The 14,028-nt window shown below is 37.6% G+C and overlaps 1 protein-coding gene across 1 annotated transcript in view; it reads left to right on the top strand.

The window, feature by feature from the left end:
• MEI4 (meiotic double-stranded break formation protein 4) overlaps positions 1-14,028 on the top strand; it is a 208,477-nt gene that overhangs the window by 42,046 nt on the left and 152,403 nt on the right. Inside the window, exon 2 of the mRNA XM_023544299.2 lies at positions 772-1,307. Coding sequence (XP_023400067.2) covers positions 772-1,307 — 536 coding nt within the window. The remainder of the gene's footprint in view (positions 1-771; positions 1,308-14,028) is intronic.

The following is a 14,028-nucleotide window of genomic DNA, read 5'->3' on the forward strand; positions in this document are numbered from 1 at the left end:
CTCTAGGGTGCACTAATCTAACCAGGCAGGGTGTTCATTGGCCCTCCTGTTTTCATAGTGTCCTGCAGAGATCTCTGTCTCTGGAAGTAACTTTATTGCTTTGTGATTACCTGTTGAGATCTGTATCAGACTGTGACCTCCTTCAGCTATAGTCTTGTGGTTTTCTACACTGTATCCTTCGAGCTTGGCACGTAGTTGGCCAGTAATCCATATCTTTGTGGGGAAGAGATTTGATGTACAGATGAATAAATGAGAGATAAAACCAAAAAACCAAACCTGCTGCCATTGAGTCGATTCCAACTCATAGCAACCCTACAGGACAGAGTAGAACTGCCCCATAGCGTTTCCAAGGAGCGCCTGGCAGATGCGAACTGCTGACCTCTTGGTTAGCAGCCATAGCACTTAACCACTATGCCACCAGGGTTTCCAAATGAGAGATAAAAACTAAAAATCAAACCCAGTGCTGTCGAGTCGGTTCCAACTCATGGCGACCCTATAGCGACCCTATGTAAATAAGAGATAGTAACCTAAAAATACATGGGTCAATTACGGTCGTTTTCTACCAGTGAAAATAAAGACCTTTTCCACGTTTGGCCAAAGTGACTTCTTTCACAGTTGTTGCTCTATTCGGTTTTTATACTACTGTTTTAAAAGTGATATGTATATTTCAGGCTTCATTCAGCATTTTTAATTGGAAAAATCAGTGTCTAGCTTTTATATGAAAAAATTTTAGATAGAGAAAGATAATTCCTCCATTCCTTTCTGTTTCAGGAAATCTGGCTTCCCAGTTACAGACTCAGGAACCTAGAAGCTCTGAAAATACATCAGTGCTGCTGGAAGATTCTGGGTGCGATTTATCAAATGAGCAGCAAACTGAACCTTCAGAGACATCCCAGCATTTCATGGAGAGCTGCTCCCTCACACCCTTTCCACCACTGCCCATTATGAAAAGACATTGTGGCACTCTGCAAAACCCTCTGTCTTCTCACATGCAATTCTTGCAACATCTACTTGAATTGAAGAACGTGACAGAATCAGACAGTCTGAAAACAGGTTTAAGTCAGTTTGAAAATGACTATTCCGCAGTATCTGATTCTGTTTTTCAGTTGCTGGATGGCCTGATCACTTTTTACAGTAATCCCCAAATTCCTTTTTCAAGCTTTTGGACAGAAGCTGTTTGTATGTTAGCTAGGCTCTTCAGTGATTATAACTTATCTAATCATATTCTTAAAAAGTGTTCCAAGAAGTTGGAAGAATTTGAGAAAACTCTACTACAGGTTATTTTAAGGAACAACCATATTAATCGGGTAAGTAATCTTTCCAATTTATGAAATAAGATGTCAGTGATTTTAGTAAACATTCCATTTGATAATATTTTTTACTGGCCCTTGTGACTCAGATTCTCCAGTTGGGCCTTCTTTTCTGGCTGTTTGCAGGTCTAATTCATTGTAATGTCTTGACCTCTGGCCTCTGATTGCTACAGCATTGGTCTCCACAGGTCTCTGTTTTAAGCTTGTGGTTCTCTGCTTTTAGTTAACTTCCCTATTTTTATCAGTATTCTTGGATTCTCCTCTGTCCTTATGTTTTTACCTACTTATATTTACTTCCTGTTGCTCAGAAAATCTCAATACTTTTCAAAAAACCACAAACACAGATACTGATAGCTTCTCAATTTATAATTTCTGAGAGTCCTGAATTCCTCATGTTGGACTATCTGCGTTGTATTCAATTTGTTCTTTTTTTCACATTGACTTGCAGCAAATACCTTGAGGTCAAAGACTATTTTCCTCTTCTTTTGGAATTTCCCTTGTACGTGGCATACTTCCAGATGGACCTTCTGTAGATGTAGGTTAATTGACTGAATTGTCCGAGGAACATACATTATGAAACTTACTTTTTTTTCCCCTTAGCTATTTCCTATTGCTTAGAAACCTTGACTCAGGAGATCCTTATTTCACAAGTGACGTTGAGGTAACCTCAGGTTGTTTTATTTTATTTATTTATTGGCTTTTGAGACATAGTGGAGAGTTTCTTTTTGCATTACTTTATATCTTGCTCTCTATCTGATCATTTGGGGTATTCCGAATGCCTCCCCATTTTAATCATTTTTAATTCACTACTAAAAATATCAGAGGAGACTAAAAGGTCTAACTTATTAACTGTCTTTCTCTGCAGGAAAAGATTGGTCATTTTTTCTTTCAATATATAATTATTAAGTGTTTCTCCTCAGTGCCATGATCGAAGGACATGGTAATAGTGTAGGGTTTATCTTAATAAGCAACATGCTCATAAAATTTGAACTGATAACCCAATTCATTGAGCATATGTTTGTTCTTTCCTTCTGGGAAAACCTATTAATGTGTGAATTGACTAATGTTACAGAAAACTTTATGATGAAGCTTTTGGCATTTGTGAAAAATACTGAATTTTCTGTCTGGGAAACTGAAATCTTTTTCCGTTGGACATGGCCAATCAGGAATTAAAAATCAGATTTTCTTTAGTATATCTAAGACATATAATCTGTTCCTAACCCATTATTAAATAACTCAAATACTTAATATGCCTTAACCAGTTTTTGTATATTTCTGCTTTCTTCTTTTAAAACTATTTTAAGCATGTTTTACAGGATTTATAATCCCCCAGATACTGGTGTGTTCTTCATCAGAGTATAAGACAAGGCAAATATTTTTTCAGTCTAGTTTTTTTCTGACTTAGAAATTGGAGATTGATCTAATTTACACCTACACAAGAATATCCTTGGGAGGTGTGTGGAAGTAGGGGAGTGTGTCAAAGAAGCTTATTATGGAATAAATGGATTTGAAGTGTATTTTCCCGAATAGTTGGTCCACAAAGGAAGAATGAGTAATTAAATGGCTTTGGTCATTTCTTAGAAAGCTCGTTGTTGCCTTCAGAGAAAGTAGAATCTGAAAATCACTCACTGCATTTAGAATTAGGACGATGATTCATGAATGAATTTAATGGCATCTTCTCTAGGGATATTTTTTCTCCTCAGCAAAGGCATCTTACACTAAATCACTCAAATGGTTGGCATCATCATTGACTCCATCATTATTATATGTATTACCATCATCGTCATTTTCCAGATTTTTTTCATAAAGCTTGATTCTTTATTGGGACAATTGACTAGTGATTGCTGTTTTAAAATGTTTTTCTATCTTTGTTTAGCTTTCTTTAAATAATAAGTAAAGTTTCAAGGAAGAATATATTCTGAGATGAAATAAAGGGTAGCTCATTATTGCATTTTCATTGATACTGTTTGGTAGGTTAAAACAAATACCATAATTGAGAAAAAAAGCTACTTTTTTGGGAAAAATCTTGTTTTCAAAGAATGGAAATGTTTAATTAAATTATATTGCTTTGAAACTCGAGCCCTGCTCTTGATGTCGTTAAGATTACATGAGTGTAATGTGATAGGAGAAGGTGTGGTATAAATATTTTAATATTATGACAGAGGAATTTCATGTGTTTATAATTCACGTATAACCAGTTTTTAAGTAAATATAGTTCTTCAACATTTAGTTGAATTATTCTGACTATAACTTCATTCTTTAATGATCAGTAAGGACTTTGGGATCTTTCAAAATCTTGAGGTCATCATTGTGATTATCACTTGTCAAGGGACCGCATATATTGACGGTGTAGCAGGCTGAACTGGATTCTGTGGACTTGATGAGATACTCTAGAGATTGTTTTGAATAATTCCCTGATGTCAGCATGGTTGAAATGATAGCAAGTGCCAGGAAAAATATGTTATTTGTGCTTTCTTAGATTTAGATAAAGCCTATTTGTATTTGTGATATTTTGGGTACTTTCCTTTTAATTTATTAAATAATGAATAACTTAGGAATTGTTAGCTCAGTCCTGTGTCTGTATTGTATTTTGAGAATAGCCATTAGTGTGGGCCTGGAGGGTATAATGTACAATGACATATTTTTTACATATAGAAGATATGTGCTTGAAAGCAGATGACATACAGGGGTCTGCTCTGCACTGGGTTTGCTCTAGGGGTCCTGGGAAGCAGTCTAGCCTCAACTTGGCGCTGAGTTCTTATGTACTTGTAGGCACCTTCCTCACTGCCCTGTGTACTTTATTTTTTAGGTTTTAATGCCCTTTGCTTGACTGACAACCTGACCTTTCCAATATTTCTAGCCTCAAAATTTGCCTATTTGTATGATTAGAGACAATGTGGGGTAATCCTATCATTGTATTGCCACCTGTTTCTTTACTGGCCAGGATACTATCATAGAATCCATGGCAACAGAATGGTTAGGATTTCTATTTAGATTTTGCAGCAGTATTTTTGTTTTAAATTTTTTGTGTCTTTGAAGAGATGGGAATGATTATATGAAGTGAAATATAAAAATCTATAGTAATCATTGAGCTTGTAGTTATTTTACATATACTGTTAAATCTTGGAGACATAATAGAAGATACTTAGAAAACTTTCTCTTCTAATTTATTCTTTTAAACCATAAAACAACTTTTGCACATGTTAGTTGTGGAATTGAAAAAAAAAATTGACTGTCAGGTAAACATTAAATTAAAATTTTTTGTTTGTGTGGTGGGCAAAATAATGGTCCCCCAATGATATCCATGTTCTAACTTCCAAAACCCATGGGTATGTTATGTTACATGGCAAGGGGGCAATTAAGTTTGCTAATTAAGATTGACCTTGAGATGGAGAGAGCATCTTGAATTATCCAGGTGGACCCAATGAACTCACAAAGGTTTTTGTAAGTGAAAGAGGGGGGCACGAGAGTCAGTGTCCATATCAGAAATTTTGAAGATGCTACCCTGCTGGCTTTGAGGATAGAGAAAGGGGCCTTGAGCCAAGGAATGCAGCCTGAAAAAAGCAATGAAAGGTATTCTCCACTAGAGCTTCTAGAGGAATACAGCCCTGCCAGTGTCTTGATTTTAGCCCAGTGAGACCCAGTTTGGACTTCTGACCTCTAGAACTGTAAGAAAATAAATATATTGTTTTCAGCCACTGTGTGGTAATTTGTTACAAAAGCAGTAATAAACTCACACAAAATATGCTAACCAGTTTTTACAGTTCTTTTCTACCCATTATCTCATTAATTTTATACAATAGCCCTGTGAGATAGGCGTGGTTGTCATTCCTATTTCCATATTGTTTTCAGCCACTGTGTGGTAATTTGTTACAACAGCAGTAATAAACTCACACAAAATATGCTCACCAGTTTTTACAGTTCTTTTCTACCCATTATCTCATTAATTTTATACAATAGCCCTGTGAGATAGGCTTGGTTGTCATTCCTATTTCCATATGCTAGATGAGAAAAATCAGACTCAGAGAGCTTTGACTATGGCCACAGAGCTAATTAGAATTAACTTAAACACTAGGACCTAGCATGAGAGTTCGGAGTGGCTCCTCTTTCTCTCTTCATTCTTTCTCTCCGCACAATCCTTCATAACTGGTAAAATTGACCCGGGTTATGTGATGTATGTGGATATCACTTATACACACCCTTCCCCTCCTGTCACCCACTGCTGTGGTCTGTATGCTCATCCTTTCCTGTCTAAATTCCTGCAGTAGCCTCCTGTCAGATCCCTGACTTGTCTGATCCCTCCAATCCATCCAACTCATTATTGTCAGAGTGTTCTTTAAAAATGTTGAAAATCCTTCAGTGGCTACTCATGGATTTACAAGAAAGTATACATTCTTCACCTTAGCCTATAACACTCTTCCCTGCCTGGCCCTTATCCAGTCAGCTGCTTCCTTATTATCTTTCTCTACAGCTGTCCCAGACATTCTTTATTCCAGTTAGATAGAATTATTTGTAGCCTTCCAATTACTTCCAATTCTGTCCTTCACCTCTGTTCTTAATCCTTGTTAATCCGTTGGCCTAGAATGCCCCTCTCCCATTCCTCCCCATCCCATCTGACTAGTTCCACCTGTCCTTACAAATTCATCTCTAGCATTATTTCCACTAAGAAGACTTTCCTCCTACTCTGCTTCCCTTTTGCTGATTGCGAATCCCTCCATAAATTCACCACAGTACATATTACACTGTAGAGTAGTTACTGACTGAATTGTCTTTATGTTCCACTAGCCTTTCAGGCCATATATCACATCTTACTTCAATTTATATCCTCTGTGCTCATCTCAGTGCCTGGGTTTGGGGCATCTCTTTACAGCTTGGTGAGGGTGGAAGTTTAGGCCTGCCAAGTTGCCTTTGCTTACATGAGTAAGGTGGGCTGCAGTTTTCTTCTGTGTTGTTTGGGTGCAGTAGAGCAGTTATTTTCTAAAAGCTTTCTGTCACGCTAGGCTGGGCTCTTTTCTGCCTTTGGCTAGGGAGAACAGGTTTGTTTTTTGTTGTTGTTTGTACTTGTTGGCGTTTCCTAATTGTTGGCTTCTTTAGTTCCAAGTCTGGAATATATGAGGCAAAAAGAAAAGTCAGGGAACTAACTACTACTTTGTACTTCTTGCATCTTGAGTCCCATAGTCAGTCTGCCTTCTTCTCTCCACCTTTCAGTCTTCTTGGGTTTGTTTCATACATAATACTCAGGGTTTTTAATTGTACTTAGTGGGAAGATTAAGGATAAGTAAGTTTACTCCATCTTCCCAAAATTGGAAGCCTATGAATATATTTTTAAAAATCAAATAATATTCCATACTTAAAATGACCAGGAACTACCCCCCCTGCCCACCACTCAGCTCCTGAGTACCAGCCCTCAGAGACCACCACTGCCAGATCTTTAAACTTTTCCTGCCACTGATTACCTTCATGCTTTTAAATAAAAGGCCTATACTACAATTTTTCAAGTTTTTTTTTTTCTTATATGTTCCCTTGTATAGGAGTATCTCTTATATAGCTGCCCTTCTCTTACAACTACCCTTCTCCCCTTACTCTCCAAACATAGTTTTTATTAATAAAAAAAAAAAGATCTGGTTAAATCAGTACTAAGTATTTATATTATGATAAGCATGCATTTCTTTTTTTAGCACCAAGACATATGTAATCATTACATTTCCTTTTTTGTGTAACTTTTTATTTTTTTCTGGAGATGATACTTAGAATTATCTTTACCATTTGCTTAATTTTGTGTGTACCTATAACTGATTATTTTTCCAGACATGTGTATACATTGTTGTAAACATCTCATTATGGCCAAACAAATTAAGTCATTTATCAGGTCCATCTTTTTTCTTAAAGGCACACCTTCTGGAGCCCTCCATTTTCCTGTTCTAATCTGGACTTAATGTTCTCAGTGTCTGCTGCTCAGCTTTACTCCAGGGATTTCTTTTAATCATGATTCCGGCGATTCCCTTTGCTGATTTCCTATGCTGGATCTCGTAATTGTTGGATCCTGTCTATTCCTATTCCTGGTTTATAACTTCATTTAGGTGGTGCCCATTCTTTATGAGCTCATTTAGAAAGGGTTCATGGAATGTAAACTTTTAAACTATTTGCATGCCTATAATATTTTATTCCAACATTAAACTTTACTGATAAATTAGGGTAGAATTCCAGGTTAGAAATAATTTTTTCCGTAGAATTTAATACATTTTTCTACTAATTTCTAGATCCTAGTGTTGTTAATGAGAAGTTCATTGTAATTCTGATTTTTATTTTTTGAATGCGATCTGCTCTTCACCCCCTCTTATCTCCAGAAGCTTTTAGGATCTTCTTATTCCTACTGTTTTGTAGCTTCAGGATGGGGTGCCTTGGTGTGGGTGTGTTAAACTTCCCCTGGATTCTTGATGAGTCTTTGGGGTCTTATCCTTCAGTTCTGATTTTCTTTTCTTTTTTTTTTTTCCTTTTTTAACTTTATTGTGCTTTAGGTGAAAGTTTATAGTGTAAGTTAGTTTCTCAATCAAAATTTTATGCACAAACTGTTTTATGACATTTGTCAGCACTCTCCCCCTTTCACTTCCCACCCTGGATTCTCTGTGTCCATTCGTCCAGGTTTCCTGTCTCATTCTCCCTTCTTGTCTTTGATTTTGGGCAGGTGTTGTGCATTTGGTCTGGTATGCTTGATTGAACTAAGAAGCATGTTCCTCACACCTTTTATTGTTGTTATTGTTTGTTTCATAGGCCTGTCAAATCTTTGGCTGAAAAGTGGACTTCGGCAGTAGCTTTCGTTATGAATTAGTAGGGGGTCTAGAGGCCATAGTTCCAAGGGTTCCTCCAACCTCTGTCAGACCAGTACGTTCAGTAAGTCGTGTGTGTGTGTAACCAGGTACCACCTAGTTCTTCTGGGCTTATAGGCTGGTGGAGGCTGTGGTTCATGTGGTCCGTTAGTCCTCTGGACTATTATTTTTCTTGTGTCTTTTGTTTGTTTCATTCGCCTTTGCTCTGGATCAGATGGGACTAATAGATATATCTTAGATGGTCATTTTCAAGCTCTTAAGACCCTAGACGCTACTCACCAAAGTAGAATGTAAAACATTTTCTAGGATGTAGGGCATTTTCTTTATGAACTATGTTATGCCAACTGACCTAGATGCCCCCCGTGACTATGGTCTCCAGCTCTCAGTCCCTCAAGGTTTTTGGATGTGTCTAGGAAGCTTCTGTGACTGCCTTGGACAGGTTGAGTTGATGTCCTTTATATTGTGTGTTGTCTTTCCATTCTCCAAAGTTAATGCTTGTCCACTATCCAGTGATTTCTTCTCCCAATCCCTCCCTCCCTCGTAACCATCAAAGATTTTATTTTTTTCTGTGTGTAAACCTTTTCTTGGGTTTTTGTAATAGTGGTCTCATAGAATAGTATGGTATTTCTATTTCTAGCTTTTTATTTTTTTCATTGCAGATATCTTTTTTTTTTTTTTTATAGTACTTTAGGTGAAAGTTTACAGCTCAAGTTAGCTTCCCATGCGTAAATTTATACACACACTGTTATGTGACCCTAGTTGCTATCCCTGTATTGTGACCGCACATTCCTCCTTTCCACCTGGAATTTCCTTGTCCGTTCATCCAGCTCTTATTCATTTCTGCCTTCCCATCTTGCCTCTGGACAGGAGCTTCCCATTTAGTCTCACATATCTACTTGGGCACACTCTTCACAGTTATCATTTTATGTCTTATAGTCCAGTCTGTTCTTTGAAGAGTTGGCTTTGGAAATGGTTTTAGTTCTGGGTTAACAGAGAGTTTGGGGGCAGTGTCTTCTGGGGTTCCTTCAGTCTCAGTCAGACCACTGAGTCTGGTCTTTTTACTAGAATTTGAGTTCTACACCCCACTTTATTCCTGCTGTATGAGGGACTCTCTGTTTTGTTGCCCGTCAGAGGAGTCACTGGTGGTAGCCGGGCACCATCTAGTTCTTCTGGCCTCAGGCTGATGGAGTCTCTGGTTTATGTGGCCTCTTTTGTCTCTAGGGCTAGTATTTTCCTTGTGTCGTTGGTGTTCTTCATTCTCCTTTGCTTTAGGTGGATTGGGATCAGTTGTTGGATCTTAGATGGTTGCTCATTAGCTTTTATGACCCCAGACGCCACTCACCAAAGTGGGATGCAGAACGTTTTCTTAATACACTTTGTTATGCCAGTTGACCTAGAAGTCCCCTGCAACCATGGTCCCCAGGCCCCCGCCCCTGCTACACTGTCCCTTGAAGTGTTTGGTTGTGTTCAGGAAACTTCTTAGCTTTTGGTTTAGTCCAGTGGTGCTGACTTCCCGTATATTGTGTGTTGTCCTTCCCTTCACCTAAGATAATCTTTGTCTTGAATTCCTATCTCCTTCCCTCCCTACTCTTGTAACCATCAAAGAATGTTTTCTTCTGTGTTTAAACCATTTCTTGAGTTCTTCTAATAGTGGTCTCATACAATATTTGTCCTTTTGGGACTGACTAATTTCACTCAGCATAATGCCTTCCAGATTCTTCCGTGTTATGAGATGTTTTGTGGATTCATTGTTGGTCTTTATTGTTGTGTAGCATTTTATTATGTGAATATACCATAATTTGTTTATCCGTTTGTCCACTGATGAACACCTAAGTTGTTTCCATCTTTTTGCTATTGTAAACAGTGCTGCAGTGAACATGGGTGTGCATGTATCTATTTGTGTGAAGGCTCTTATTTGTCTAGGGTATATTCCAAGGAGTGGGATTGCTGGATCATGTGGTACTCCTATTTCTAGCTTTTCAGGGAAGCGCCAAATCTATTTCCAATTGGTTGTACCATTTTGCATTCCATCAGCAGTGTATAAGTGTCCCAGTATCTCCACAACCTCTCCAATATTTATTATTTTGTGTCTTTTGGGTTAATGCTAGCCTTGCTGGGGTGAGATGGTATCTCAGTGTAGTTTTGATTTGCATTTCTTAAATGGGTAATGATTGTGAGCATTTCCTCATGTACCTGTTAGCTGCCTGAATGTCTTCTTTGGTGAAGTGCCTGTTCATATCCTTTTCCCATTTTTTAATTGGGTTATTTGTCTTTTTATGATTGAAACTTTGCAGTATCTTATAGATTTTAGAGATTAAACTCTGATTGAATATGTCATAGCCAAAAACTTTTTCCTAGTCTGTAGGTTGTCTTTTTTACTCTTTTGGTGAAGTCTTTTGATGAGCATAAATGTTTGGTTTTTAGGAGCTCCCAGTTATCTAGTTTCTTTTCTGGTGTATAGGTTCTAAAATCCGGTAGTGTGAGGCCTCCCGCTTTGTTCTTCTTTTTCAGTAATGGTTTACTTATCTGCAACCACTTCCCTTTCCATATGAAGTTGGTGATTTGTTTCTATTTTGAGCATTTTAAGGAGGCACTGTAGCCATTTTCCAAAGTGGTCGTACCATTTTACATTCTCACTACCAGTATATAAGTGTTCCAGCCTCCCTGCAACCTTTCCAACATACGTTGTTTTGTGTTTTTTGGATTAGTATCAGTAATGTTGAGGTGAAATGGTATCTCATTGCAGTTTTGATTTGCATTTCTCTAATGGTTAATGATCTCTAGAGTTTCCTCATGTGTCTGTTAGTTGCCTGAATATCTTCTTTAGTGAAGTGTCTGTTCATATCCTTTGCCCACTGCATTATTTATCTTTCTGTTATTGAGGTGTTGAAGTATTCTGTACGTTCTACTTTTGTTTTTTTTGTGAAGTCTTTTGATGAGCATAAATGTTTAATTATTAGAAGCTCCCTGTTATCTAGCTTATCTTCTGGTGTTTCTGCATTGTTTGTTATGGTTCGTATTACAGTTATGCCATGTATTAGGGCCCCTAGCATTGTCTCTCTTTTTTCTTCCATGATCCTTATCATTTTAGGTTTTATATTTAGGTCTTTGATCCATTTTGAGTTAGTTTTTGTGTATGGTCTGAGGTATGGGTCTTATTTTCTTTTAACTGTTTTTCTCATAAATTTCTGCCTTCTGGAACACCTTTGGTCTGGATCCTCCAAATTTCTTTATCTTTTTTTCTTAAGCCTTTTTTTGTGTAACTTTGTCTTTTTATTTTTATTTATTTATTTTAACTTGGGGGTAGTTTCCTTATTTTTTTCTTCTAGCTGTTCTATTGAAATTTTTATTTCTATTGTAACATTTTTAGTTTCTATGAGTTCTTATTCTTAGGATGTGTTTTATACCATATACACAGATATAAAATGTTGTTTTAAGTTTTATTTGTTTCCTTCTTTGCCTCTATTTTCTCCTGGTCCTTATACCTCCTCTTGACCACTATTTTGTTCATGTTTGAGGCTTTCCTGTACCTTGAACTAATATGGAAAGATAGGTAAGACTTAAGGTGGTCACCTGACAGGTAACTTGTGTTGAAGAGCATGCACATTGCCTAAGCAGAGTCAGTGAGACTGGAGGGAACATGGAGAACCCTGGGAACTGCCACAAGTTTGGGAGTTTGATTTAGAAGGAGTAGACCTTAGTGATAGAGAAGAGCCAGGTAATGAAGAGTCTTGTATGTTATGTTAAATATGTTAAATTTGGACTTCTTCTGTAGGCCAAGCTTCTTAAGGTATACACAAGTGGGCTTCAGTAATTCCATGAACCATTTAACATTGCGTGTGTAGTTTTGTGTTTCTGAGCATGTTCTTTTCTTCCTAAAAAGGGGCTCATAGCTTTCATTTGGTTTTAAAAGAATACTGTGATCTCTCAGAAGTAAAGAACATCTGGGGAATCATTTAGAGTATTCGACACACCGTTCCCAAATGAATGTATTTCTCTCATCCATTTTCTACCCACTTTTCATAATGTGGCTCATATCTCACTTTAGTCATAAATTCATTCTTATCAGTCAGGTCCTGAAATGGCTTCCTCTCATGAACTCCTACTTATTGCCTACATAATTCACTTATCAATTCATCATATATTATCTCAGTGTACTTAGTATGGTTTGAATTTTTAAAATATTTTGTTTAACTTGTCAGATGTTAGCACAGAGATTAGGTTAGAATCTGAAACTTTATTTACAAACTGTGACCTGGGGCAAGTTAACTAACTTCACATTTCACATCTGTAACATGGGAATAAAAGCTGCAACTAGTTCCCAGAGCTGGTGCAAATTTTTAATAAGAAAATGCATATGTAATACTTTGCATAATTTCTGACAGCATGTAAGTGGTTAATACATATTTCTTGTTACTTTTCTTCATTGTAGTTACTTTTTTCCTTGAGGAAGGAGTCGCATCCTGTTTTCTCCACTGTATCTGGCACTATGTAGAGGTCATAGTATCAGCATAATTGGTTTAGGTTAGTAGTCGAGCCAAAACTATTTGCGCCGCCTAGGGACCTTGTATTGAAAGACAGTGAAAATAAATGAAAAGTTGTATTTCATATGCCTCACATGCCTAATATGATTTTCTGACTTTTGAATTAAACTATTGTAGAGAAGGATGTTTACCTGTGCTTTATTGGCTATGCAAAGGCATTAGACTGTGTGGATCGTAACAAATTATAGATAACATTGTGAAGAATGGAAATTCCAGAACACTTAATTGTGCTCATGAGGAACCTTTACATAGATCAAGAGGCAGTTGTTCAGACAGAACAAGGGGATACTGATTGGTTTAAAGTCAGGAAGGATGTGTGTCAGGGTTGTATCCTTTCACCATACCTATTTAATCTGTATGCGGAGCAAATAATCCAAGAAGCTGGACTATATGAAGAAGAATGGGGCATCAGGATTGGAGGAAGACTCATTAACAACCTGCATTATGCAGATGATACAACCTTGTTTGCTGAAAGTGAAAAGGAATTGAAGCACTTACTAATGAAGATCAGAGACCACAGCCTTCAGTATGGATTGCTCCTCAACATAAAGAAAACAAAAATCCTCACAACTGGACCAATGAGCAACATCATGACAAATGGAGAAAAGATTGAAGTTGTCAAGGATTTCATTTTACTTGGATCCACAATCAACAGTCATAGAAGCAGCAGTCAAGAAATCAAAAGACGCATTGCATTGGGCAAATCTGCTGCAAAGGACCTCTTAAAACTGTTGAAAAGCAAAGATGTCACCTTGAAAACTAAGGTGCTCCTACCCAAGCCAAAAATTTTCAGTCGCATCGTATGCATGTGAAAGCTGGACAGTGAATAAGGAAAACTGAAGGAGAATTCATGCCTATGAATTTTGGTGTTGGCGAAGAATATTGAATATACCATGGACTACCAAAAGAATGAACAAATCCTTAGAAGCAAGACTGGCAGGACTGCGTCTTACATACTTTGGACATGTTGGCAGGAGGGATGAGTCCCTGGAGAAGGATATCATGCTTGGCAAAATACAGGGTCAGTGGAAAAGAGGAAGACCTTCAACGAGGTGGATTGACACAGTGGCTGCAACAATGAGCTCAAGCATAACAACAATTATAAGGATGGCGCAGGATGGGGCAGTGTTTCATTCTGTTGTGCATAGAGTTGCTGTGAGTCGGAACCGACTCAACATCACCTAACAACAACAACAACAAAAATTGTGCAGAGAAACTTCCTAAGTAATAGCTCTGTCTTACTGACACTGTAATGACTGACACTCCTGAAGTGCTTCCACGTACCAGATAGCTTGATATCATCTCTGGGGGTCCCCCACCCTCCTTCCACAGCCAGAACTTTAGTGA

The sequence above is a fragment of the Loxodonta africana genome, chromosome 1 (assembly GCF_030014295.1).
Source record: "Loxodonta africana isolate mLoxAfr1 chromosome 1, mLoxAfr1.hap2, whole genome shotgun sequence".
In the NCBI taxonomy this organism is placed as follows: Eukaryota; Metazoa; Chordata; class Mammalia; order Proboscidea; family Elephantidae; genus Loxodonta; species Loxodonta africana.